The sequence below is a fragment of the Myodes glareolus genome, chromosome 15 (genome assembly GCF_982192425.1).
Source record: "Myodes glareolus chromosome 15, mMyoGla1.1, whole genome shotgun sequence".
In the NCBI taxonomy this organism is placed as follows: Eukaryota; Metazoa; Chordata; class Mammalia; order Rodentia; family Cricetidae; genus Myodes; species Myodes glareolus.
This window is the reverse complement of record NC_142040.1, coordinates 23,157,970-23,184,213: the sequence shown is the minus strand read 5'-3', so window position 1 is coordinate 23,184,213 and position 26,244 is coordinate 23,157,970. Positions and strand designations below refer to the sequence as shown.

General features: G+C 43.7%; 1 protein-coding gene across 1 annotated transcript in view; it reads left to right on the top strand.

Moving 5' to 3' along the window:
• The window catches only part of Iqgap2 (IQ motif containing GTPase activating protein 2), a 279,192-nt gene that overhangs the window by 29,726 nt on the left and 223,222 nt on the right, over positions 1–26,244 (top strand). The window contains exon 2 of the mRNA XM_048455961.3: positions 21,108–21,207. Coding sequence (XP_048311918.3) covers positions 21,108–21,207 — 100 coding nt within the window. The remainder of the gene's footprint in view (positions 1–21,107; positions 21,208–26,244) is intronic.

The window sequence follows — 26,244 nt, the reverse complement described above, 5'->3', positions numbered from 1 at the left end:
CCATATCTTGGTTGAAAAAATGACTCCTGGAAGGGGCTTAGCCGTGGGCGTGCCCGTTGCCCCACAATGACGAAAGTACCCTGAGTGATAGTGAGGGCGCACACATTAATGATTTGCAGCCCTTTAGACCATGCCCTCATTATGGATCCTTATTTTGATATAGCAGTCATCTGGCCTACAAGATGGATGGAAGCAAAGGTTATGACAGATTTACAAACTATAAAGCCCAACTTTGCCCCCACTGTATATCAGTGGGAGGACAGAACTGGTAGGGAAAGGGCACGGACTGTAGAATCCACACCCTGGTCTCGGGCTGCCTGCCACTGAAGCCCCGGGCATGTCGTCAGCTGTATGGCCTGTTTTCAGTAAAGACTGGCTGTCATCTAAGCAGGGTTGTTGGAAAGATGGGTAACTGGGTGTCAGAGCATGAACACAGAGCCCAGAGAAACTGGGAATGGTGGCTTCATGGGACGTGGCAGACTCACACCATGGAGCTGTAGGTTTATGATGGAAGCTCATCACCTACCCAGTTAGATTCTAGACCAACTTTATGAGTTATTTATCTTTAATTTTAATCCTTTCTTGATAATCTTTCCACTTTAAAGCCATTTTGGTGTATTCACCTTTTTTGTTTTTGTGTGTTTGTTTTTCAAAACAGGGTTTCTCTGTGTAGCAGCCCTAGATGTCCTGGAACTTGCTTTGTAGATTAGGGTGGTCTTGAGCTCACAGAGATCTGCCAGCCTCTGCCTCCCAAGTGCTGGGATTAAAGGCATGAGCCCCTACTGCCCAAAACATTCATTCTTCATAATTAGAGACATGAGGTAGACTGAATATAGAATCCCCAGGTTTAGACTGACAAATAAGCCAGGGAGAAGGGGACATCATCTTTCCTTACAATAGTGGAAGGACTGTTGACGTTAGAAAATCAGTATATGCTCACATTAGTAGATGTAAGATTTGGGAGTAAAGGAATGTTCATACAGCCTTCAAGTGTTTCCCTACAGGAGAGGAGAATCATAGCTCACATCCCTGGAACCAAGTGATTCAAGTTAACCTCACCCATAGGGCGACAACCCCAAATCACGTGATATATGTGAGCCAAACAGAACCTTTTTTTTTCCCATGTGTGTTTAAGTATAAAAGATGCTTACTTGCTTAGAAGGAGATCATTGATAGAGTGAAATGAACAGATGTTCTGTGATTTAAGAAAAAAACCACTGACTGGAAATCTTCAAACACAAAAAATGGATAAAAGACAAAAACCGACAGCCTTCTAGCTGGAGACACACGACAGCCAAAGACAAAGGACAGAAAGAAAGCCACACAGGGCCAGGATACAGCTCAGAGGTGGAGTGCTTGCCTAGCATGCCTGAACTCTGGGTTCATGGCCAGCACCTTAAAAACAAACAAGCAAATAAAAGAAGAAAGGAAGAAGGGAAAAGTGGATAGGACATTTCTCAGAAAGGATTAGCCCTCGAGTATAGATCATATTGTTGTCTCAATATTAAATTTCCTGATTTGGGTAATTGTACTGAGGTTACATAATAGAATGTTCTTATTGAATAATATGATAGAATGAAATATACTGTAGAAGGCAGAGAGCTTGCAGCCCCGATCTAGAGGGGCAGACATTGTGAACGACACTGTTGTATGTGGCTGGCTGTAGCCTTGTTCCAGTGTGGTGTGGCGGAGAGAGCCACAAAATGCTGACAGTGAGGAAAAGGTATTTAATTGGAGCAGAAGTGAAATACGGTGTGTTCTGTGTCTGTGTCCTCACTGCCTTCTAGAGAGCTCAGCGACAGTGGCTGAGGTCTGAGTGGACCTCCAGGAGCAATGCTCGAGAGCTACCTCTAATCATCCTTGAACTCTTTGTCAACCAACTAATTTAGGTTTATTTATTTAGTGTGTGTGTGTATGTGTGTGTGTGTGGGGGGGTGGTTTTTGTTGTTTCTTGAGATGACGTCTCTCTCTGAACTTGGAGCTCACTGGTTGGCTAGACAGGCTAGTCATCAAACCCTAGGGATCTACCTGTCTCTGCTCTGAACAGTGAAATGACAAGTGCCCACTGTGGTGCCCAGCTTCTGACCCGGGTGCTGGGGCAAGCACTTTAGCAATTGAACGGTCTTCCTGGTCCCTACGTTCCTGGTGGCTGAAATTGTGAGAACAACATTTTACATTCTAAAAGTATTTCTGTGTATGAGAAACTCATATTAAGTTACAGAAGTTGGGCAAAGAAGAGAGAATGCCCTTCTATTTGTCAGGCGGTAAAGTAGGACCCAGAGAGCACAGCTCACCCATTCAGTGTGGCTCCTATCAAATGTCGCACCTTCATCCTTGTGGCCTCCTGGGCCTTTTCTCCTGTGAACTTTTTCAATATATATGACAATGTTAATAAATGAAACATAAGAAAGCAAGTATACCTTCCCGGTGTCATGTGGCAGTCATCTGTCTTAAAAAGAGAATTAGACCAGAGTTCTTCTCTTTCTAATTTGCGGCCATGGTCCTGTGAAATTACTGAAAGCAACTCTTACCAGACCCTGAGAGTTTGAGGGTCTGGTGTCTCCTGGTTGGTGTGGGAGTAGTGGGCTCTCTCGTTCTGATTCTATGCAACAGTTGGTCATTCCCCAGGCGTGGTGGTCTCTGTTGTGAAGAGCTGCTCAGAATTTCAAGACATGGTGTGGGAGCTGACTGTCGGCTGTGAGGCTCCAAGTGAAATGCTAGAAGATAGTCAATGGTACTACTACACCCTCCCTTGCAGCTGAGAAGATCAAATGAATTGGCATTGTAGAGGTGTTGATGTTTGACATATAGGAGATACCATTGAGACATCTGGAGACCGGGATACCAGTTTTGCTATGTTTAAGTGTCGTTAAGTTGACACAGTACCTACCACCGTTGATCCCTTTGTTTTCCTTCCCCGACCCTTTGAAGCATCTCTTATACTTACCGTCTCTATGAATTTGCCATAAATACCTCATGTAAGTTGGTGGTACGGAAGTTGGCTTTTACGACTGTCCTATTGCTCTTAGGGTAATATCCTCAAGACTTACTCATGGAGTAGTGTGGCTCAGGACTTATTCCATTGCCTGTATGCAGTACACTATGTTCATCTGCTTGCTTGTGGACTTCTATTGCTTCCTTCTTTGGGCTATTCTGGATATCACCATTGTGACCATGCATGTTCAAATACCCTCTGGGGAGGGGGGGGGGTCTATACCCAGAGATGGAACCATTAGATCCTATGGCAATTTTATGTTGACTTTGATGAAGAGTGTGCAGGCTGTCCCCACAGGCTACATCATTTTATATTACACACACACACACATACACACACACACACACACACACACACGGCTCAGTTTTTCTACACCCTGGCCAATACTTGTTATTTCCTGCTTTCCTTTTTATATGTGTAATTTTATGTATAGAAACAGTGCCTGTTGATTTGCTGTCTTGATCTTTTTAAAGAGAGAGAGGAGGAGTAAAACATTTGAATAAGCCAAGTCTGGCTAATCACATGCTAGTTCATCGATGTTTACCAGCACAGCGTGTACCAGAAAGAAACCTTCTTCTGTGGTTCGCTTAGCCTCTCCCAGGGCTGAGATCTCCCCACCCCCACTCCACACTCAGTGCTCCCTGCTTTGAAGGAGAAAAGCAAGTTACAGGTAAGAAGTTTATGATAAGATAGGTAGAACAGAAAGGGCTCTTTGGTTTGGGTACTAGTGTGTGAAGAGTGGTCTTGTTCAGTTTTGTCTATAACTTGGAAAGACTTTACACTGTAAGTCACTTTGTAAAACTCAAGGCAGAGCAAGCCTCAGCTACGCGGCTTGAAGGGAGTCTAGCCCAGAGAAAGAACAAGGGAAAGATTGATGACCTAAGAGAGTTCTGGTTCTTTCTTGGCTCATACATTTTCTTCTTGCCGTGCTTCCTTCCTCTGTGAACTCTGGGTACCATGGGCACTAGTGTGTGAGGAGGTCATGTTGCTGCTAATCAGGTGCTGGTGGCCCTGTAGATGGCTCAGGAGGCTGGGGTCAGAGCTTCCTGGGAATGCTGCCTTCTAGTTGAGTTTGCTAATCCCCTGCACATATATAGCCTGGTGTGACTTGAGCAATTGAAACCTGGTTTGCTGGGTGTGAAGTTTGTTCCAACGCACCGTTCCGCCAGGCACCAGTGGTGTGCAGGTCCACCCAGCCCACAGGTATACAAGGCACACTGGCAGTGCTGGCTTGTCCGGGTTTGCAGGCAGGGAGCTCTTATTACTAAATACTGAAACATCAATTGGTGATGTCAGTGAGAAGACAGTCATACCAGCTGGGTTTGAGCTGTGTCCTCAGATAGTCTTCTTCATCTCAGTTCTTCCCAGTTCTTGACTCGGTCCTGTTTTTAGGACAGCAGTTTAATTCACAGTTCAGGAAGCCTGGGCTTGTGTGGAGGGCAGGAAGGTATTCAGAATAGCTGCTTTGAGTCTCCCATAAGAACCACTGATAGGCCGGGCCCAGTATATGTCAGCTCTGACCTCAGAGAAATGATTAAGCTTTCTCAAGTCTGGGTCTGTATCTAACATAGGAACAAACCAGTGTTGTAGGATTTTGTGAGTGAAATTTGGTTAATTCCTGCATAAGAAAAACTGTGCAGAGAGGACAGGCTAGAGCAGGGATGTGTGTTTGTGTGTGTGTGTGTGTGTGTGTGTGTGAGTGAGTGTGTTGACAGACACTGGCTTTGTCTGTGCCTGTGTGAGCATCAAGGAGACAGAACCTGCTTTAGTCAGTGTTCTTTCGCTATGATGAGACTCCAGTGGCCACAGCAACTCTTATAAAGGAAAGCATTTAATTGGGGCTCGATTACAGATTCAGAGGTTTCATTCATTATCAGCATGGGAGAAAGCCTGGCAGTTTGCAGGCAGACATAGTGCTGGAGAAGGAGCCAAGAGTTCTACATTAAGATCCACAGTCAGCAGAAAGAGAGAAAGAAAGGCTAGGCCTGGTTTGAGAATTCGAAACCCTGAAGCCCACCCCCAGTGATACACTTTCTCCAACAAGGCCACACCTCCTCCAGCAAGGCCACACCTCCTAATCCCTGTCAAGTAGTGCCACTCCTTAATGACCATGCTTTCAAATATGTGAGCCTGCAGGGGCCATTCCTATTCAAACTACCAGAGAACCTCGTCCACTATTCTCTGAACCTCCCTGGCCATTCTGTGCCCTCAGTCCTGCAACAAGACTCTCCTGAGATTCACAGCCTTTCTTTGGCTTGTTGCTCTCCTCCCTGTCCTCCAGCATTCACAGAATGGCTCTAATTCCTCCTGCTGGCCTCATGGCAAGAAGGAAGGGTAGTCGGCTCAGGTGGGCCTACAACGGCCCAGAGGCTCATTTAGAACGATTCAGAAGAACGTAGCTCACAGGAAAGGCTACACACAGATAGAGGCATCGAGGTGGCCGTAGAGGAAGAGCTAGGAAAGGGAATGAGAACCATTCCCTTTAGCCTCACTTCCTGCGGATACAACTCTAAACATGTTGTCGGTGAAAACTGAGGGAGTGAGTGCACTGTGAGTGAGTACTAGTGAACTGGCCAATGACACATTTGTTTTAAGTACGTATGTATACATTTGCATGTGTGTGTATGCACGCACATGAGCACCTGCATGCCTTCGTGCCTGCACTAGTGCATACACATGTGGAGGCCTGATTTCTTCCTCTATTGCTCTCCCCCTTACATTTTGTGACAGGGTCTCTCCCTGGTCTTGGAGCTCCCTGTTTCAGGTGGACTGGCTATACAGCTAGCTTCTGGAATCTGCCTGTCTCTGCCTCTCCCAGCACTGAGATTACACTGCGCACCTACAGACCAACTTTGCTGTCCATGCTGGGGATCCGAACTCCGGTCCTCACCTTTGCACAGCAGGTGCTTTACCCACTGAGCCATGTGTTTAAATTCATAGTGACGGTGATAATTACCGCTCCAGGAACCACACATGGCTCTGTTACAGAGACATGTGTTAGTAAGGGGGGTGAGTCATCTGTGTTGGAAGAACATGGAACGGTGGACTCAAGCTCTGCTTGACCCCTTGGTTTGGAGCTGATGTCTCTTGGTCTTCTCACTGTCATCTTGCTGTCTCACAGCTGTGGACCTCACACCACATATTAGAAAAAGCTGAAAAGAATCCTAAGTAGTTTTGTGCTCCCGCCCTGGGATTCTCAGAGACTTTGGCCAGGACTGGGAAGGTACGGAATGCCTTAGCAGTTTTCATTAAACAAGCTCTGGAAACGGAGAAACACCTCAGAAGCCTGGAAACGAAGGAACAAAAGTGCATCTTGAAGTTTGTTTTTTATTTCTTTTTGTTTTTTTTAAAGATTTATTTATTTATTATGTGTCCAGTGTTCTGCCCGCATGTATGCCTCGAGACCAGAAGAGGGCACCAGATCTCATTATAGATGGTTGTGAACCACCATGTGGTTGCTGGGAATTGAACTCAGGACCACTGGAAGAGCAGTCAGTGCTCTTAACCTCTGAACCATCTCTCCAGCCCATTTGTTTCCCACTTCTTGATTATTTTTTTCTTTCTCTCCACTTCTTCCTCTTCCTTTTGAGTCAAGGTCTCAACTAAGTGTCACAGGCTAGGCCTAAATGAGTGATTGTCCAGCCTCTTGTCTCCCAAGTGCTGGCATTACGTGTGTGTACCCCACACCCAAATTCTGGCATTACATGTGTGTACCCCACACCCAAGTTCTGGCATTACATGTGTGTACCCCACACCCAAGTTCTGGCATTACATGTATGTACCCCACACCCAAGTTCTGGCATTACATGTGTGTACCCCACACCCAAGTTCTGGCATTACATGTGTGTACCCCACACCCAAGTGCTGGCATTACGTGTGTGTACTTCACATCCAGTTAAACCTTCAGAGCATGGTTTTCTCATTCTTACCACCACTTCTCCATTTTTATTTTCTTTCTTTTTCCTTTTTGGTCAGGCCTTGCTGGACAGCCCTGGCTATACCTAGTCTCTTGACCTTGAACTTCTGCCGTGCCTCCTGAGCCCTGGGATTACAGACAAGAGCCACCTTGCCTGCCTTCCAAGTATATTTCCCACCCAGTTCCTTTTTCCTCCCTTCTTGAAGCCTGACTTCAGACTCCATTCATCAAGAGAACCCGCTCAGATTAATCCTATCACTGAGCAGCTCTTGTTCCCTTGGCGGTCCTGTCTTTGTGCTGTGATTCTTATGTGTCTTTTCCAAAGGAGCCTCGTAACTTTCCTCCGCTGTGAAATGCTGTGCCTTCCCCTGCTGGATTAGAAACCAGTTGCTGCCAGACTCTTCCCACCCCACTCCTTTGCACTCCCCGCTGAAGTGCTTTCCGACTATTAAGACTATTAAGCCGTGAGTTAGGAACTTTGCCGCCAACCCAAAGAAATCCATTGTGCTGCGTCTATCAGCCTTAATTATGACGCATTTGGAATGAGTTTGAACACTCTGCGTCTCTGTGATTCTCTTCCAACATTTTGCACCTAGGAGACCATCAGTAAGAAAAAAATTCCATCCCTGCTCGGCTCCATAATTGTGAATACTTCTGCTTTACAAAATGCTGGCAGGGCTCAAGTGTCTGGAGTAGAAACAATGCCTTAATTCTGAAATTGTGTTCAAGTCCCCCAAGGGACTCATGGCTGATACTCAGAGAAAGCTTGAAGCTTGGCTGTCTCCTCTGGTGAGACACATGGTGAGGGGGCATTTACGTACAGCACTGTGGTCCAGTCTTCAGCCAAGAAAGCAGCACCTGGGGGAGATGGAGCACATCTTCAGACTGAGCCTGGGGCCGAGCCGAGCAGCATGTGTTATTTTTAAGGTGGTGCTATTCTTCTGTGTGCTGCGTCCAGCACTCTGGAAGGACTCAGTGCTTTGAGGAAGCATCAGACTATCTGAAAGCCTTTGCGCCTGCCTTCTACTTACAAGAATATCCATTTTCCAAAACCTGGGACCATCCACTTTCTGAGTACAGTGGTGTACGGCCTGGTAGAATAAGCTTAACCCCGAATGTCTACAGATTTGTCACCCAAGTACCTTCCCATGAGAGACTGTTCTCCATGTCATCTGTATGTTTTCCAAGTAGTTTACACAGTCAAGGGTTATATGCATTTTTGTGAGCCTCACCCATTCTTACCCAGTTAGACCCCCACACCAGCCATTCTGTGTCCTCCTCCGGCTCCCTGTGCTCATGACTGAAAGCAATAAAAACGCTTGCCCTGCTCCAATGGCCTACCACTGGAAACACAAAGGACATTGAAAAGTAAACAAAATCCCAGGAGAGGTTCAAAAACACAAGCCAGCATGGTAATCAACTAGCCCTGGCCATGGAACAAAATACCTGATCTATTTCTTTTCTTAGGCAAGTGGAGGCAGCTTGCCCGCCTGTCTGAAGGCTGGTCTGGTCATATGAGCTCATGTATAGTGTAGCACTTTATAAACGTATGGCCCCATGGAAGCAAAGCACTCGGTATGCTAGGTCCAAGGCCTGCTGCTTGAGCCTGGTCATAGCTGCCTTGTGTTATGATTTTTAATAAGCCCCGTCTCCTGTAAATCCTACATCTGTGCTGCCTGGATAGGCTCCTGGATCTTGAGAACCAGCCCAGCCCGGTCTGCATTGGTCAAAGGTATAGTCATGTTGAAATCTATTTTTGCTCCCTGACTGTTTGTCAACACGTTCCCATTTGCATAGTTTGGCGCATTTGAGGGCTGCATTTTTTGGCAGTATTTTAAGAGTCAACTGCCCTAGATGAGGTGCGAATTCGCTCACTAACAAACAGCATATGCTTGTGCTAATAGAGCCCTTCTGCGTCCAGCAGTCTCCTCACTGCCTGTGAGACTCCACTTCTCCTCCAAATGAAGGTCTCAATGCTTAGTTGGTTCCTTAGTATATCCTTTGAACAGTGGGATGCATCCGTATCTCTTCCCCTTCATCATACAAGTTTGTCTCTAGGCATATTGGCACACTGGGTGACTCTGGTGCACAGCCATGTGCAGTTTCTGCCTCCACCATCTGAAGTCACAAAATGAGGTGGCTGCTACTTGCTGGCTTCCTCTTTCTTACTCCGGAAGTACTAGGCACTCTTCTTCACCCTTCCCTCCCCTTGCCAGACCCTTCCCATCCATAGCTCACCGTGTTTTTCTTTCTTCTGGAATTTAGACTCCCAGGGTTTCCTGTGGCAGCCCTTCCTTGAGCCTTCAGATCGCGTCCCCTTCCATCCATTCCACTCCCTTGTCCCTCCCCACCTGCTTTCTGTCTTGGGCTTACCGCTCCAGCCTTTCTCCAGGCAGTTAGGCCTTCTAGTAGAACAGCGAAAGGACATCTCTGTGTTGGTCCTTGTCTGATCATGTCTTCTCTGCTGCCTGCAGCTTCCGTCATTGCCTTTCTTTGCACTGTAAAGCGGACAACTTATTTGTTGCACATTCTGAGTGACTGAAATCTTTTTCTGGAAGTTCAGGTGGGTCAGTTAGATGTGGGAAAGTCGCTTTTTTGGACCATACTTGTCACTAGGGCTTCATCCTCACCTTATTTTTCCATAGATGAACTGTTTAACAATAGGGGTTTTTATTTCTAATATTGACATCCTAAAAGGCTATATGCCAATGGTATAGAGTTTTTAGAAGACGTGTGAGAGTTTGTGTGTGTATATATAAATATATATATGAAAAGAATCTTGGAGCTACCTTCTTGGAAACATTCTGCTTATATTTTGACATTCCCTTATTGGCTTTCAGCTTAATTACAATGAATGTAATATAACATTATATACCTTATTTAAAATATACACAAAATATATACTTAATATGTGTGTAGATATGTGGACTTAAACTTGTGAGTGTGTATTTATGCCTCTAAATACCATCTTAGTTACTTTTTTATTTCTGTAACTAAACACCACGAACCAAAGCAACTTCCAAAGGTAATATTTAATTTGGGGCTCACAGTTACAGAGAGTTAGAGTCCATGATGATCATGGAAGTGAGTGTGGCAGCAACCAGGTAACATGGTGCTGGACCTGGAACTGAGAGTTTACATCCTTAAGTTCAAATAGGAGACAGAGAAATAATTAGGACTATCATGGGCTCAAAGCCCTCCTCGAGAGACACACCTCTCTCAGCAAGGCCCCACCTCCTAATCCTTTCCAAACAGGTCCGCTAACTGAGGCCCAAGTATTCAAACCTATAGGTGCCATTCTCATTCAAACTACCACAAGTACATTGTTTGCAAGTTATGTGAGAAATAGATGTTAAAGCTATCAAGTAAGAGCATTGAATATAATTGTAATTACCCTTGAAAAATTAGTTCATAGAATAATCTGTTGGGAGCCATAAATCATTTTTGCATTTATAAATTGTTTACTTAATGACTGTTTACATAATAATGTAGCTATTAATTTAAAAGTAACCACTACTGCTATGAAATCAAGGATGAAACAACTCTGTCATGTTCAGAAGTCGGCAGCTCACAGCATTCTCCCCATCCTCTGGCTCTTTCCTTCTTCCCATTCCCAAAGTAAAAAACTGAAAAACTATGATTCTTAGACCAGGTGCACTGTCTTGAACCTTTATTTTAATCCCGGCCCTTGGGAGGCAGAGGCAGGTGGGTCACTGTGAGTTCAAAACAAGCCTGGTTGACATAGTGAGACCCTATGTCTCATATTCATATGTACATCCATATATAGTGTATTGTGTGCATATGTGCAAGTATGTGTGTGTGTGATACTTATATAATAGCTTCATAGGATAGGTAGCATTAATCTTGTTTTATAGATGAGAAAATGAGTGTCCAGTATTTGCCCCTGACTGAGTATAACACTCTTGCAGATACATTTAACCCCCAAATCATTATCCCCTCTTCTGCTGAGCTACATCCCATTTCGTTTAGCAATTTTTGCTAGGTGAGGCAGATTGACACCTTTGGAGAGAGATGGACATAGCATAGAGAAGGATGCCTCGGATTGTAAAAGTTACATTCTCTCAAATGTGTTAAACCTCCTGTAGATGTATGGGTCATATGAATGACCTTGCTTTGTTGATGTGGCATGCCGTGTCTTGTCATAGTTCTTGTATTCCTATTGTCTGGCTTGAATCCTAAATGTTATCTTCAGGGTTTTTTTTTTCTTTGTCAGCCTGTGTTTGAGGTTTTTGTACCTCTGAGAAATTAGCCTTTGATCTTCTTAGTATAGCACTAGTTTTATATCGTTTTCAGTGGGAACCATAAAGTCACATACATCTGTCTGCTGATTAGGGAGATAGCAGTAACTGTGAGTGACAGGCGCCAGTGCTCCGTGCTGGCAGGCAGCAGCTTTACCAAGGAACAAAAGGCTGTGAACTTTGAAGTCAGAGCTGTCCCACTTCCTGCTCTATCATTGACCTCTCTATAATCTTGAATGGGCCAAGCCCACACTGCCTGACTTCTCTATAATCTTGAATGGGCCAAGCCCACACTACCTGGCCTCTCTTCGGTTTATTTCCCATCAGGACATCAGAGAATGGGATTCCTATTTAAAGAGGGATGTGGAGACAAAGAGATAACATACATGAAGCATTGCCACACTAAGTGTTAATCATTTCTGTGTTTTTGTTTTCATGTGTGCATAAAAATACTAATGCAAGAACACAACCTTCAGACTGTCACACACAGGGGAAGAAAGAACACAACCTTCAGACTGTCACACATACAGGGTAAGAAAGAATGCGGCCTCCAGGCTGTCATTTGCGCACAGGGAAAGAAATTCATTCTGAACTGAGAAATTGTCTTCTTCCTTTTGTGCTTTATTTATTTATTTTCTCCCATGAATCAAGGGAAGACCAGGCCATGACTGTCTTCTCGATCTTTCAGCTTTGTGGAAATATCCTATGCTATTTAAATGTGTGGGATAGCTATCTGTCTTCTTGTTTTTTAGGCAGGGTCTTACCATCTATCCCACACGAGTGTAAAACTAGCTATGTAGCCCAGGATGTTCTCAAACTCAAAATGCTCCTGTCTCAAACTCCCCAGTGCTGGGTGTAACACTATGCCACATCATATGTTAGGTAGCTTTTGAAAGAACAGGAACAAGATGTTAGCAGTGGCTTTCTTGGGATCAGCTCAGGAGACCATAGATATTTAACATGCTCGGTTTGTTTAGTGGTTCTAACTTAGCCTTATCCTTAGTGGGGTATTAAGTCGAGTTGATGTTTGGGCCTTTATTCATTATTTATAGAGAGCAGAGAGCATCATCTTGGGATTGAGTCTAAATAATTTGATACCTTTTGCCATGAACCCCATAAGCATGGTGAACCCCATAAGAGCAGAGGTGAACTAAACCACTTCCCATTATTTAGATTTGAAAATTGTCCTCTGAAATTGGAGTCTCAGCTTTCAGCTAGCTCCTCGAAACTCAACACCCTTCTCTTCATCACTGAGATCTGTGAGGAATGTGGGTGATAGGGTATGGAGAGGAGGCAGTAGCCAGATGGATTATTCCCTGGGCCTTCCTGGCAGCCAGAGGTGATTTGGTTTCTAAAATATTTCTTGAAAATTGTCATTATGCAAATAAAAAATATTAGTAAGTAATCCCAAATCAAGGAATCATTGGTTTTTTTTGTTCTCCCAAACTGAGCAAAATCCCAGGACTCCCTTTCTCATCCCATTGCACCTTAACACAGCCACAATCCTCCTTGAGTTTCTAAGTTCTGGGAAAAGTTAGATATTCCTGTTTAGACTTAGAGTGGACAGGATGACTTTTCCTTTGGTTTGAGAATTAGCAATGAATTTCTACTCTGAAAAAGAACCCTGGGTTTTGCCTGTCAGACCTAAGTAATCAAGTGTGATGTTTACATTAAATGTTGGGCCCTTTTGTATAAACTGTATCTAAGAACCCTCTCCTCCCTCTGTTTCTGTGTCTCTGTCTCTCCCTCCCTTTCTTTCCCTTCCCGCTCTCTGTGTGTGTGTGTGTGAAAGAGAGGTGTGTGTGTGTGTGTGTGTGTGTGTGTGTGTGTGAGAGAGAGAGAGAGAGAGAGAGAGAGAGAGAGTTATTTAATGACAGGATCTTGCTATGTATCTCAGGCCTTGGGCTCATTGTGTAGCTCATGATCCTCCTGCCTCAGCTCCAAGTTAGTTGCTGGGATAGCAGTCATGTGCTATCATTATGCGTGGCCTCCTCTGTGCATCTTATACAGTGTAACCGTATTTCCAGAAAAGGATCAATTATTTTCCTAAGACCTGACCCATTTCCTCTTCCATTTACCTGTTTAGATGTAACATAGGCACTAGGAACTTCTTAATGCCTTTGAACCTCAATGACATTAGAATGAGAAGAGATTACGTCCCTTGTTGGTAAAGCCTTGGTGTTGGTAGCTTACTTACCATCATTGCCTCGTCATGCCCCATCTCAGAAATATTTCCAATGCGAAATTTGAAAATTTCAGAGTTTTTCTTATTATAATATGGTCCTAGAGTCTCTTACAGCTTTGCCTAACCTAAATGGTCCTGGGTTGGTGCTGATTTGCAGCATTGGAAAAATCTTAGAAATGTGTGATGGGAAGAAATTCCAGGAATGGTGTGCAAGGCAGGTTTTAAATGAAGTTCACCTTCCCTCAGGAGATGGCAAAGATGACTGTACTTTCTCCCGGTGGCAGACTTGGAAACATGAGGACTGGAAGGACCTGTTGCTCCTGCCTTAAAGTCCAAGGTCCAACATAACCTCCCAGCAGCTCTCACGGAGTCTCTGCTGTTTTATTGGCCCAACATAGAGGGAGGGAGGGTCTGGGCCTGGCAGCTATACACCCAGCATCCCCTTGACTTGGTGCAGCCTCCAGGCTTCCAGACACCTGGACTGTCCACCTTCATTACCACCTTGCACTTTAGTTAGGGTTGCAAACAACCACAAACCTAAGCTTGCCTGTTTTTCAAAAGGAAATCCAGTTTAAGGAAGTTTGATCATGGGGTCCTTTAGAGTTTAAGTAGCCATGGAAGGCTTCAGGAAGCTGGCAAGAAACCAGAATTTTCCTCAGGTCACATTTCCTCAATGCGTCAGCTTTCTTCAAGCGCTGGCCTTTTGGTTCTGTTGTCTTTTCAGCCCATCCTCGTGTCTCTGCTGCCAGGATCTTAGATTGAATTCTCTCTCTTCTAGTGTCTTCTCTGGGCATCAGTGGAGGCTGCCTCCTATGACCGGTCCTTAAACTTTGAGAGTGGGTCATATCCATTTAGGTCAGTGATTCTCAACCTTTTCAGTGTTGTGACCTTTAAAAGGGTTCCTCATTTTGTGGTGACGCCCCAACTATAAAATTAGTTTCATTGATACTTCATAACTGTAATTTTGCTACTCTTTATGAATCGTAATGTAAATATCTGATATGCAGACTATCTGGTATGCAACCCCTGTGAAAGGCTCTTTCCATACCCGCTCCAAGAGGTCGCGACCCACGGGTTGAGAACTGCTGATTTATGTACTCTCTTTAAGGCCACACAGTTCCCAAACCGTAGACTATGGTTCCACACCCAGCTGTATTACATACCTGAGGATATTTAGGATTCTTTGTAGAGAATTTGAGTCACCCAGAATAACAATGTGTACTTAAAATACTAAATGGTGGGTGTACCTCTTGGAATTGATTATTCCCGTCATGTTTCTAATCTGCTTTTCCTTAAAGGAGTACACCCTAGATAATACCATTTTATGAAGCCAGCCAGAGTTTTCGTTTCTCTTGCCAGTCCTCCCTTGAGTCTATTTCCCAAACTCAAGCACCTTGTCATTATGCCAGATCTCAATTGTGTAACCCTAATAAAAATTCCAGAAGAGACCTTGTGAGTCATACTTCGTATCCGAACAGGCTGGCACCAAGCAGCCATTCAAATATTTGTGAACAGATGGATGGATTAGTGAGAATACGGTGTGGCCTTGGTATCTGTGTGAAGGAAGCAAGCAGTGGAAAGAGGCCTTTAACCGTAGCCACACCTTACCAAAGGGTAGGTCGTGGGCTAGTTTATGTTGGATTGTGTGGGCGTTCTTTGCACTTGACTCCGGTTTCCTTCCTCTTCTTACACTTCTATTCGCACGTCTTGCCTCGCAGTTCTTTCCAGTTCTGCTTCTTCTGCCTCTTTGTAATCTCTGTCATGTGACTGCCATAGACTGTGATTGTTTCCATCTCTTGCCAGTGTCAGCTGATTTTATTAATGGCGTTATGTTCTCATTTGCACTGCTCTCTAACCAACTGAGCCAGCCGGCCAGTGATCTTAATGGCACTGGTGAATTGCTAATACCTGAGGAAACTCTCTTCCACAAAGTCATGGTCCTTAGGGAGTTAAGGGCTGCGAAGGAAGAAGTACCTCAGTGGAAATCACGGATAGCCAAGTTGTTTCCAAATGAAATGAACTCTGGAGTTATTTGATGGGTTCCTTTGCTTTGGTGGTAACTCTTCATTTTGTGATGATGTGGCCCCAAAGAATATCACTTCCAGCCCTGAGTGTGTTACTGGCCCTAGAATAGTCATGGGCCATCCTTTCCCCCTCACTGACCTTGGCTTCCTAATTAATAAGCGATAGGGCCTATAAGTAATATGTGGGAAAATGCTTTGTAGGCAGTAAAGTCATGCCTGCCGTGAATTATTAGCTTCGTGACGGCTGTTTAAATGGCAGGGCTGTTGTTCATGCCAAGAGCTCTTATCAGAAGTCACTGAGCAATGAGTAGACCAAAGGTCTTTGCGGCACCCTCCGGGGTCCAGAAGCATTTGCTTTGGCTGCGAAAACTTTCTCAATCCCGTAACCTTAGCTTCCCTTTGGGTGGCAGGTCATCACAGGCCTTCTCCACTCTGAAGGGGGACAGGTGAAGTGTCTGAGAGGGGCAGTGGGCCAGGTATGTGGAAAGCTAGAAGGAAGAGGTTGGATATGGGGGAGCCCTGAGGGAAAGCCCTTCTGTTTATCTGGTGCACAGCCTGGTGTTTTGGCTTAAGCACACTAATTAAACATCAGTAGAGGATACCTGTAGGATGGTTCTGTGCTTGCAGCTTCACATCCTTTTCCTCACTGCAAACAGGCAGAAGTAAATTGACTTCGTACATATATTTGGGACCCTTTATTAGCCTTCTTGATAAGAGGTTATTTACCAAATATTTTCAGAGAACATATAATCTTATTTCTTTCTTATAATTCATTTTTATTTTGTTATATATTCATTGGTGTTTTGCCTGCATGTATATCTGTGTGGGGGTGTCAGAATCCCAGGAACTCGAGATACAGACAGGTGTGAGCTGCCGTGTGGGTGCTGGGAATTGAACCTAGATCCTCTAGAAGAGCAGTTAGTGCTCTTAACCACTGAGCCATCTCTCCTGTCCCTTGTCTGGTCTCAGATGCTAAGCAGGGTCAGGACTGGTTAGTACTTTGATGGGAGAACATATGAGACGTATTCTGGATACCATGACTTAAAATGTCTCTTCTCTGAGTTTATTATTAAAATATAAGTAGTTTGGGGCTGCAGAGATAGCTCAGCAGTTAAGAGCACTGGCCACTCTTCAAGAGGACCCAGGTTCAATTTATAACACTCACATAGTGACTGAGGGTGAAAGGTCACAGGAGGCTTCTGCCTCTTCTAGACAGATGGTTGAAGCTGGGGAGTGTTCCTTTTGAGTGGAACCCTAGTGCTCACACACAGGTTAGAGGTTGTTAGAGATGGACGCTCCCTAGGAATTTTAAGTTGGTTTCAGATTTGAGTATCTGAGGGTACCACAAAATGAAAATATCCTGTCAGAAAGAGTAAACACTCTTCACTTTCAACTGTTATTAAAATGGGAGAACAGAAGTGATGGATTATCCTAGGGATCTGTTAGGAACGATGTTGTTGAATTAGATATTGGTGCATGGCTAGTGCGGTGGTTTGACCTTGAATGCCCCCAGTGCCATGTGTGTTGGAAGTTTGTGGTATTATCTGGAGATGATGAAACCTAAGAGGCAAAGCTTAATAGAATGAAGTTAGGTCATCATGGATGAGTTCCTGAACGGACTATTGGAACCCCATCTTCTTTCTGTTTGTCTTTTTTGCTTTTCATCATCCTAGCTGAAGTAAACACCCTTCACCTACCATGGGCTCTCATATGATATATCAGGTCACCAGAGACCCAAAGTGTAAGTTGATTAGTTTCAAGTGTGTTGATACAATAGTGGACAGCTGATTATCATAGCATATCAGGTATCTTTTAGGAAGAACTTAGATAAGAGAAATCATAATCTGATTCAAAGTAAGTTTGTTATGGGGTATTAGTTAACTGTCTTAGAAAGGATTTACTTGAAGATAATGTTTCACTAAATGTCAGAGAGCTGTTTGCGTAAGGAGCCATCACAGATGTGAGGGAGATAGGAACTTGAATCAAAACCGAGCCCCTTCTTTCCAGAGCCACCAGTTTGGAGAGGGAGCCATGACTGATTTCCCTCGGGGCCTGTCTGGTGAGTGCTCTGATAATGGTGTGATCTGAAGTGTGGAAGAGAGGGGTGGACTCAGATGCTGGAATCCACAAGCGCGTGCTTCAGTAGCTGTTGGAGGTCTTGTCACACACAGAGGTGGGAGAATGGCTTCCCAGGAAGAGAGATGGGAAGCAGCGGAAGCCCCTGAAAGGGAGTAGCAAGGTCGTGGAATACAGTATTTACCTGGACTAAGCTGTGCAGGCTCCATGTATGGGGGAGAGGAAAACTGGTTTAGAACTTTCTTCAATAGAAAAGAGGTCACCATTCAAAGTTTAGAAAGAGGTGATGACATCTGAGGACCGTTGTTGAAGAAGGTATTCCTCACAACAGGTGAATGAGTGGTAGAGCAGTGTGGTTGAGGGACAAGATGATCAAGGCCTGGGCACCTGCAGGACAGTACAGAATTCAGAAGGCTGCTGGGAAGCCTTGGCACTTTTCTGGAATGCACTAACTCTTTTAAAGTTCAGGTCAGGAACTGGGGATGCAAAGCCTTGATTTTTGATCTCCAGCACTATATTAAACTGCCAAGTAAACAGACAGGCAATAACATTTAGATGAGATTGAGTTTATTAAGAAAAAAGATGCTTTGACAAATGTAAGCCTTTGCTGTCCCTCCCTGGTATCATTGGTCCAGTATGATGTCCTTATCAAAGAAGTGGAAGCCGTAGTGGAAAGTGGGAAAGGATAGTGGGGAAACAGATAGGCAAGGGTGTGCAGAGTCCTGCTCCTCTGGGTACCACTTCTGTAACAATCCATTCTGAGCTGCCCATCTCGTCCAGCCATCTCTCTTCTGCTGCATCCCTTTCTTTCTCATCTACACACATATTTCCCAAGTTTCTGGGCAGTTTATTCCTTTCTGTCCCACTGTGTGTGCTCCTTGTGTTTCTGCTTTGCTTGTGCTAACGACATTTCAGCCGGTGTGTCTGTTAAATGAGCAATTGCTTGGCTCACAGAATCACACGATATAATTGAAACAAAATATAGACAACACATTCCCTAAGACCTTGAAGTAAAGATGGTGCTCAGTAAATAAGTGTCTAGTGCACATTTCTGTAATTATGGTATAATCTGCCAAAGTTTATGCTATTTCAAATATAATCTCCCTTCTTTTGATTTCCCTGAGGGCTCAGTATAAATTTTAGATCTTAAGTACTTAGCATTGTATATGCTGTAGTAAAATTCGAATGTTGGTGGGGTGTGGTTGGTGTATACCTATTACCATAATACAGGAGCAAGACTGATGTAGGAGGATCAAGAGTTTAATGACGGCCTGAGCTGCAGTGTTAGACCTTGTCTCAGCAAGAAAAAGAATTCGTATTTTGATTTTAATTCCTTTTTTCCATGAAGGTTCTGTGATTGACTCCTCATTGGACAGGTCTGGAGTTAGCCTGCTCCTCATAGAGTCCACAGACGCTCTCAGTCCCTCCCATTTCTGCCGTGACTAGCAGTCCTGCCCCAGCCTGCAACAGCTGTAGGATTGACCTCGTCAGGACTGGGGCGATCCGAATGAAGAACTGCAAGCACAGGGATAGCAGAACTAGAGTCGGGTGGGCTGTTTGCTCTGATGGAGATGATGCAGTCATCCAGGAGGGAGGAGGACGCTGTGGTTGACATTTTCTGTATGTGTGAACATCCATACTCAATCAGGGGAAGGCCTTGCCATTCCCGTGGATCTGAGACAATGGCGTCCTCGACACGGCCTTGCTCATGTCATGGATTCTCATTCACAGAGGCTACACTTGCTCCCCACATGAACCCACGTGTAAAAATGACCAACTGTAATTACCAACTTAAAAACACAAAAGGATGGACCCTTTCTACGAGAAAGCAATGTTACCATGCCAATTAACAGTTCAGGCTTTGGTGAAGTGATATCTGGATGCTGTGGGCAGAAGAAATGCGGTCAGGAAATTATGAGTCTGTGTTCTCCACAGAAATCCTAGGACATGGTGTTCGAGTTAATAAACTAAGCCTGTATTAGCATAGACTGTGTAGGCTTGTAAACTTGACTTCCGTCCTATCTCCTTTTACATACCTATTAACCAGAAAGGCTTTAAGTAGCAAGGGGGATGTCTTAGAGACTCTGTTCTTTCTACAATAGGACTCATTGGTATTTGGGGTTGGATGAGCAGTAGCAATTCCCTTGGGGATTAAAAAGAGACAAATACTCATGTGTTCAGTGTTCAACCCCAGAATTTCTAGGGTGCATCATAAGGTTACCGCCTCGAAGCTTAGCCACTAGACACCTTCTAGAGTATTATTACAGATGGTGATGCTAGCAGACCAGGCTCTAATTGATTCAGTGCTGTTTGAATTCATCGAATTCCGCTACTGAAACCTATTTGCTAGTGTCAGTCTGATGGTGTCAACCCGTAACTTCAGACCTGTTTTTATTCTGTTAAAAATAATACCATGCAGCTAAAGAGATGGCTCAGCAGTTAAGAGCACTGATTACTCTTCTAGAAGACCTGGGTTCAATTTTAACACTTACATGACAGCTCACAAACACCTGTAGCTTCAGTTCCAAAGGATCAGATGTATTCTTCTGGCCTCTGTGGGCACCAGACACTCATTCTGCACACAGATATATAAGCAGGCAAAACACCCATACACATAAAAAAATCAGTAAATCTAAAACAAAACCAAAACAAAACCCACAAACAAACAAACAAACTTAAAACTACGTAAAGGCCAGAGGCCAGAGAGGTGGCTCAAGAATTAAGATCATATACTGTTCTTGCTGAAGACCTGAATTTGGTTTCCAGAGCCCTTGTCAGGTGACTCATAGTGCATAGTGCCTGTAACACTACCAGAGTATCTGATGCCTTTTTTCTCAGCAGGCACCTGCACACACATACACACACACAGGCATTCGTGTACACACACACAGAAACACACAGACACACATGTGCACACACGCAGGTACCTATGTGGGCACATGTGAGCACACACACAATTAAATATTATAAAATCAAATCTTTAAAAGAGCAAGTAAAATCATTACTATAAAATATAAAGCAATGGGATTCATTTTAAAAGTGTATATATTTTTATGTGCATGTGTGTGTTTGAGTATATGTTTGTGCACCATGTATGTGAGAGTATTTAAGGAGGCCAGAAGAGCGTGTTGGATCTCTTATAAGTGGAATTACAGGTACTTCAGAGCTACCTGACCAAGAAGTTCTCTGCAAGACCAGCAAGCGCTGTTAACCACTGAGCCATCTCTCTAGCCCCTTGGTGGGTTGCTTTTTTTTTTTTACTTAATTAAAATTATTTGTGTGTGTGTGTGTGTGTGTGTGTGTGTGTGTGTGTGTGTGTATAAGATGAAAGCAGAAGTGGGAAGGAAATGAATCAACTAGAGAAAGGAGGAATGTGAAGTGAGGATGATATTTGTAACATGCAATAACATATGTGTCATAATGAAACCCAATTTTGGTATGGTATCTACAGAATTAAGTCTATCACAACTCTTGGACAAGACGTAAAACATGACTTAAGAGAGGGTTTGTCCCTTCCAAATGAAGTAGAGCAACCTTATGCATTCAGTAAGGAATAGTTATAGATAAGACCACCAAGTAGATGTCTAGTTTACTGTATTATTAACACGAATAAAACATTTTCAAGTGACACATTCTTTTCCTGTATTTCTAGCTATTGTGGATGATGAAAGGCTGTCTGCAGAGGAGATGGATGAGAGGCGGCGGCAGAACATCGCCTATGAGTACCTGTGCCACCTGGAGGAAGCCAAGAGGTAAGATCCAGGTTCAGTCTGTGCATCCCTGTTCTTCGAGCTTAGCCTTGGGGTAAGATTGTGGGAGCTGACAACCAGAAGTTTCCTGAATGGGCCAACAATTCCAAAGAATTGTTAGGATCGTGGATGGCTAGGGAGACACTCTTACCTGTCACCCATAATTTAGATTTGGACACCCTTGTCATGCCAGCGCCAGGTCAGCATGGCGAAACTGACTCGATTCATTCAGTCAGCCCTTGGTCATAGCTGGATGGGCACCACACTCATCTGTGCAGCTGCAGTCTTTGGTAGCAGGCTGTGAGATACCATTTTTGGTCCTGGAGAATTGAGAGAGGTCACTGTCAAGGGACAGGGAGGCAGATCTTCCTTTGCTTTTCCTTAGAGCCTCCCAGGAAACTACAAGACAAATTAGATTATTTCAGACTCTACTGGCTTGGATACAGAGCAGCAGAAATAACTTAAACCGAATTTCTTTTCCTCAAGAGTGTCCTCGGAAGTTCTTTTGGTGACCTCCTGCCCATGATGATAAATGTTCAGTAAAACAATGGCCTTTGTAACTGAGGTCCATGGGTCACTAGACAATGAAGCAGGTTTATGACAGCCATCTCCTTAACTTGTGGGTGTGTGGCCATTTGGGTATGCTGTCTATAAAATCACATCGACTCTTTTAGACCCTTCAGATTAAGTAAATGCTGGCTGGGTTCTCCTTGGAGAAAGTGAAGATAGAGTCCAAAGTGCAAACGTCTCCTTAGGACTCTGCCCTTTGCTGAGCCAGTGCTACTAGTTAGCGTCTGATATACTGCTTTGTGAGACAGGTGAGCTAGGTGTTCTCTTACCTAACTGCCAATAAATGCTCAGTGGTTATGGATGGTAATTATCACAGGTCACTGATAAGTAGTTGTATCTAGAGCAAGAAAATAGAGGATTTTACTTGGTATTTTATAAAATTCTAATCCATGGTCGAATTTGGAATTAGCGTTGCTTTGCTGGGGGTTCTCAGTATTGTTTCATCTTTTAACAGTGCCATGCAACTTTATGCTTTAACAATCAACTTTTAGGCAACTTAACATGCTTGTAAAGTCTGCATTTAGGCCAGAAGACACTAAGAGTCCTTGCCAGTGTAAGATTGTTGGGCTCACGCTCTTAGTCAAATTCTTGCTTAAGAAATAAGATAAATGAAGAGATTCTTAGGCACCGACTATAGAGAGGGATACTTTGCATTGGTATGAATCTTGGTTTATTAATACAAATTTAAAGTCGATTTTGTTATATGTGTATTTCTCTTGGTTATGGTACTGTTTGTGTAGCTCATTTAAAAATGGATGTATAATTAAGAAAATAGGTTAATAGATAGTCATCTATAATAGTCAAGCTTATAGTCATGTTAGTTCGGTTAGGCTTTCTAGATATATACAGATATATTTCAGTTAGATAGGTATTCTTCAAATCTTTCAGAGACCTTCGGAATATGGCATTTAAATGTTTGAAGAAGTTAGGACTTTTCATGACAGTGAGACACATCTGCTCCTGGCAGCACCAATCTACTTCAAGAGGAGATGGGCAGTGAAGAGGCTCCTTATGGAGTTGATTAGTCATTTGGGCAAGAAACTGCTCTTGCCTGGAATGCTTGATGAATTGGACATACAGGGCCCACAGAGAGAGGACTGCTAAACTTGCCTAAAGGTGAGATGGTCCTTTGGAGTTCCTGCTTCATGAAAGAGTCTGTGAGACATTCTGCAGGACATAGAAGAACGTGACTGGCAAACTGCCAATATAGGCAGAACTGTCTTTGAAATTTCCTACTGGATACTGTGGACCAGTAGGCTGAAGATGGATGGCCCAACAGTACAGAAGAACTTTGAGTGACTGTCCAGGCAGTGAGATGTCTCTGCCAATTCTAGAGTTTTGGAAGTTACTTACAATGCATGTCCTGTTTACTTAGGTAATATGATATCCTTCTGGAGTCTTTGATGGAGCTGAAGAATTGATAGTTATAGTTTTCCTTAGTTATGATAAATGATAAGGTAGATATAAATATTGTAACTGTAATTCTTGCTTGATACCTGTTTTGTTACATGTAAATTTACCATGTTAAAGTCAAAACCTTCCTTTTTATTTAAACGGAAAAGGGGAGGTGATGTGGGATTCCCCTCTTTATGCTGTGAGTGCAATTGGTTAATTAATAAAGAAAGCTGCCTTGGCCTGTTGATAGGGCAGAACTTAAGTAGGCAGGGAAAAACTAAACTGAATGCTGGAAGAAAGGAGACAGTCAGAGAGAAGCCATGTAGCCCCGCTGGAGACAGACGCCGAACTTTACCTGGTAAACCACAGGGCAATACACAGATTACTAGAAATGGGTTAAATTAAGATGTAAGAGTTAGCTAATAAGAAGTTAGAGCTAATGGACCAAGCAGTGTTTTAATAATATAGTTTTGGTGTGATTATTTCTGGAGTCTGGGCAGCTGAAAAATGAACAAGCGGCTTCCTCCAATAGGCGCCCAAATGTGATGTGTACCCTGTGACACAGTCTGAGAATTGGTGGGAGGACTTTCCTTTTCTTTGCTGACATATGTTCCATACTCTAGGTATGTGCTTCATTTTGTACACAAGTGGGAAAGAATATGATGGGGGAGTGAATCATGACCCAGAGTTGGGAGACCCGGTTTCCCGGTCCCAGCTTGTACTGTGTGATGATGGGCAGGTTATCTAACCATTGGGAAAGTCCCCTTTGCTCTGTAAATTTCATGGTAAAGATACTACTACCTGTCCTAGCTCCTTCCTGATTTATTTTTTTTTAATCACCGAGAAAGGGGAAAGTAATCTGTGAATGTAGATCCAGGCCAGAGAGCCGGTGGTGTGGCAGTTGTGTAAACATGGCTATCTCTTCAGTGTGGCACAGTGGCAGAAATGAACCTCCACAACTTGTTCTTCTCTGCAGTATTACTGCAATTTAGTAGTGATTTTTTCTCTCTTTTTCTATTTTTGTCATAAAGATAATCCCAGATACTTTGAGGAAAACTTTCTTAGGAATTATGTCTTTGAAGTAATAGACTGTAAGAATATGAGGTTTTCAGAGCTGGGGAGCTCAATATCTCTTGCCACACATACATGACCACCTGAGGTCAGGTCCCAGGAAGCCAAAGCTGGATATGGTTCACTCCAGGAGTGAGATGGGATGCTGAGCTACAAGAGTCCTGGAAGCTCACAGGCTAGTTTGCCTGGCATGCTCAGTGGTAAACAACACAAAACCCTGTCCCAAAGGAGAAGGTGAGGACCAACCCACAGGTTGCCCTCTGACCTCTGTACCTGTTGAAATCCCACATTCACAGGAAAGCACACATATGCTTACTTACACAAGACTTTCTAAAGTAGTCTATAGACTTAATGAATGCTTGACTAAGTTCAAGCTGCTGTTTTGTTGTTGTTTTTAACCAGAGGGTTCTATAAAGAAAGCACAGGTCCTGGAGAGATGCTTAGTGGTTACAGTTGCTGCTCTTGTAGAGGTTCCGGGTTCTGTCTGCAGCCCTTACTTAGTAGATAACAAAAACCATCTGTAACTCCAGTTCTGGGGCGGTGGGGGAATCCAATCCCTTCTTCTGGCCTTGGTGAGCACCAGGCATGTACATGGTGCACAGGTGTAACATGTAGCCAAAACATGTATGTAAAATCAAATTTAAAAGGAAGTACAAAGACAGTATATCTTATTAAGGACTTACAGTGCAAAACGTTAAGATCCTCATTTTAAAATGGACAAGCTGGATGTGGTAGCACACATCTTTAATCCTTTCTTTTGGGAGTCGGAACAAGCTGATGATCTCTGTGAGTTCAAGGCCAGCCTGGTATACATAGAGAGTTACAAACCAGCCAGGGCTACACAATAAGACCCTGGCTCAAAACCAATAAACATACAAGCAAAGCCCACTAGTTTGAAAATGGAGAAAAGTTAGGAATAGACTTTTCTAAAGCAGATAAACAGATGACCGGTAAAGACGTGGTAAGATCTTCCACACTGGTTGCTAGGGACTGGAAATGGGAACAGTGAGCTTCCACTTCTCATTACCAGCTGGGGTACAAGTGACAATTTATAGCAAATGTCCCCCTAAGATGTGCAGAATTTGGTGCCTTGTGGATTGGTTGTTGGACTGTTAAGTGGTGCTGCTACTTTAGAAGTATCTGGCAGGTCTTTAAATTTTTAAGCATAGAGTTTCCATGTGATTTAACAATCCCAATCCCAGGTATGCACTCTTGAGCACTGAAAAACCTATGTCCACGCAAAAATGTATATCCAAACCATTATTTATATTAGTAAAAAGAAAAATATCAACCCAAATCCATCTACAATGAAATAATGAATAAACAAAATATAGCATGTCCGTGCAATGCAATAAAATGCAACTATAAAATAGGACGCACAGATTCATGTAACAATATTTATGAGCATCAAAAATATTAGAATAGACAAATCTGTGGAGGTGAAGGGTATAGGTGAGGCCTCAGGTCGGGGGGGAGTTGTGAATGACTAATGATGGCCCTGGGATTTCCATTGAGGGTGATAAAAACGTTTTAAAATCGACCGTGGTGATGGTGGTAGAACTTTAAAAAACATTGAATTATAGCTATCGGGTATGGCAATTATCTTAATAAAAGTGATTGGAGCTCTTTTAGGCAGACAGGTTTGGAGAGGGTCCACAGTGCAGCTCATAAAGCATATGAGCTGGTCCTTAGCAGATACATTCCATCCAGGTATGAATGGGTTTCTCACAGGCTGCACTTATCTCATGGTTTCTAATGGGGCACGTCTGTTTCAAGCCGGTTTAGTGCTGTTGACAGGACTCAGTTCCTCAAGTTGAACCAAGGACCCTGTTCCTGTGTGCCGGTGGGTAGAGCCTTTCCTTCTCTCAGTCCCCAGGCACTGGGCTGCAGCTAGTAAGCATCTTCTGCCTCAGTGAGTGTGTTAAGAACACAAGAAGGAAAGCAGGGTAGTCTATAACCTATTTCCAGATCCTTTCTGGTGTATCTTACTGATGAGAACCAAGG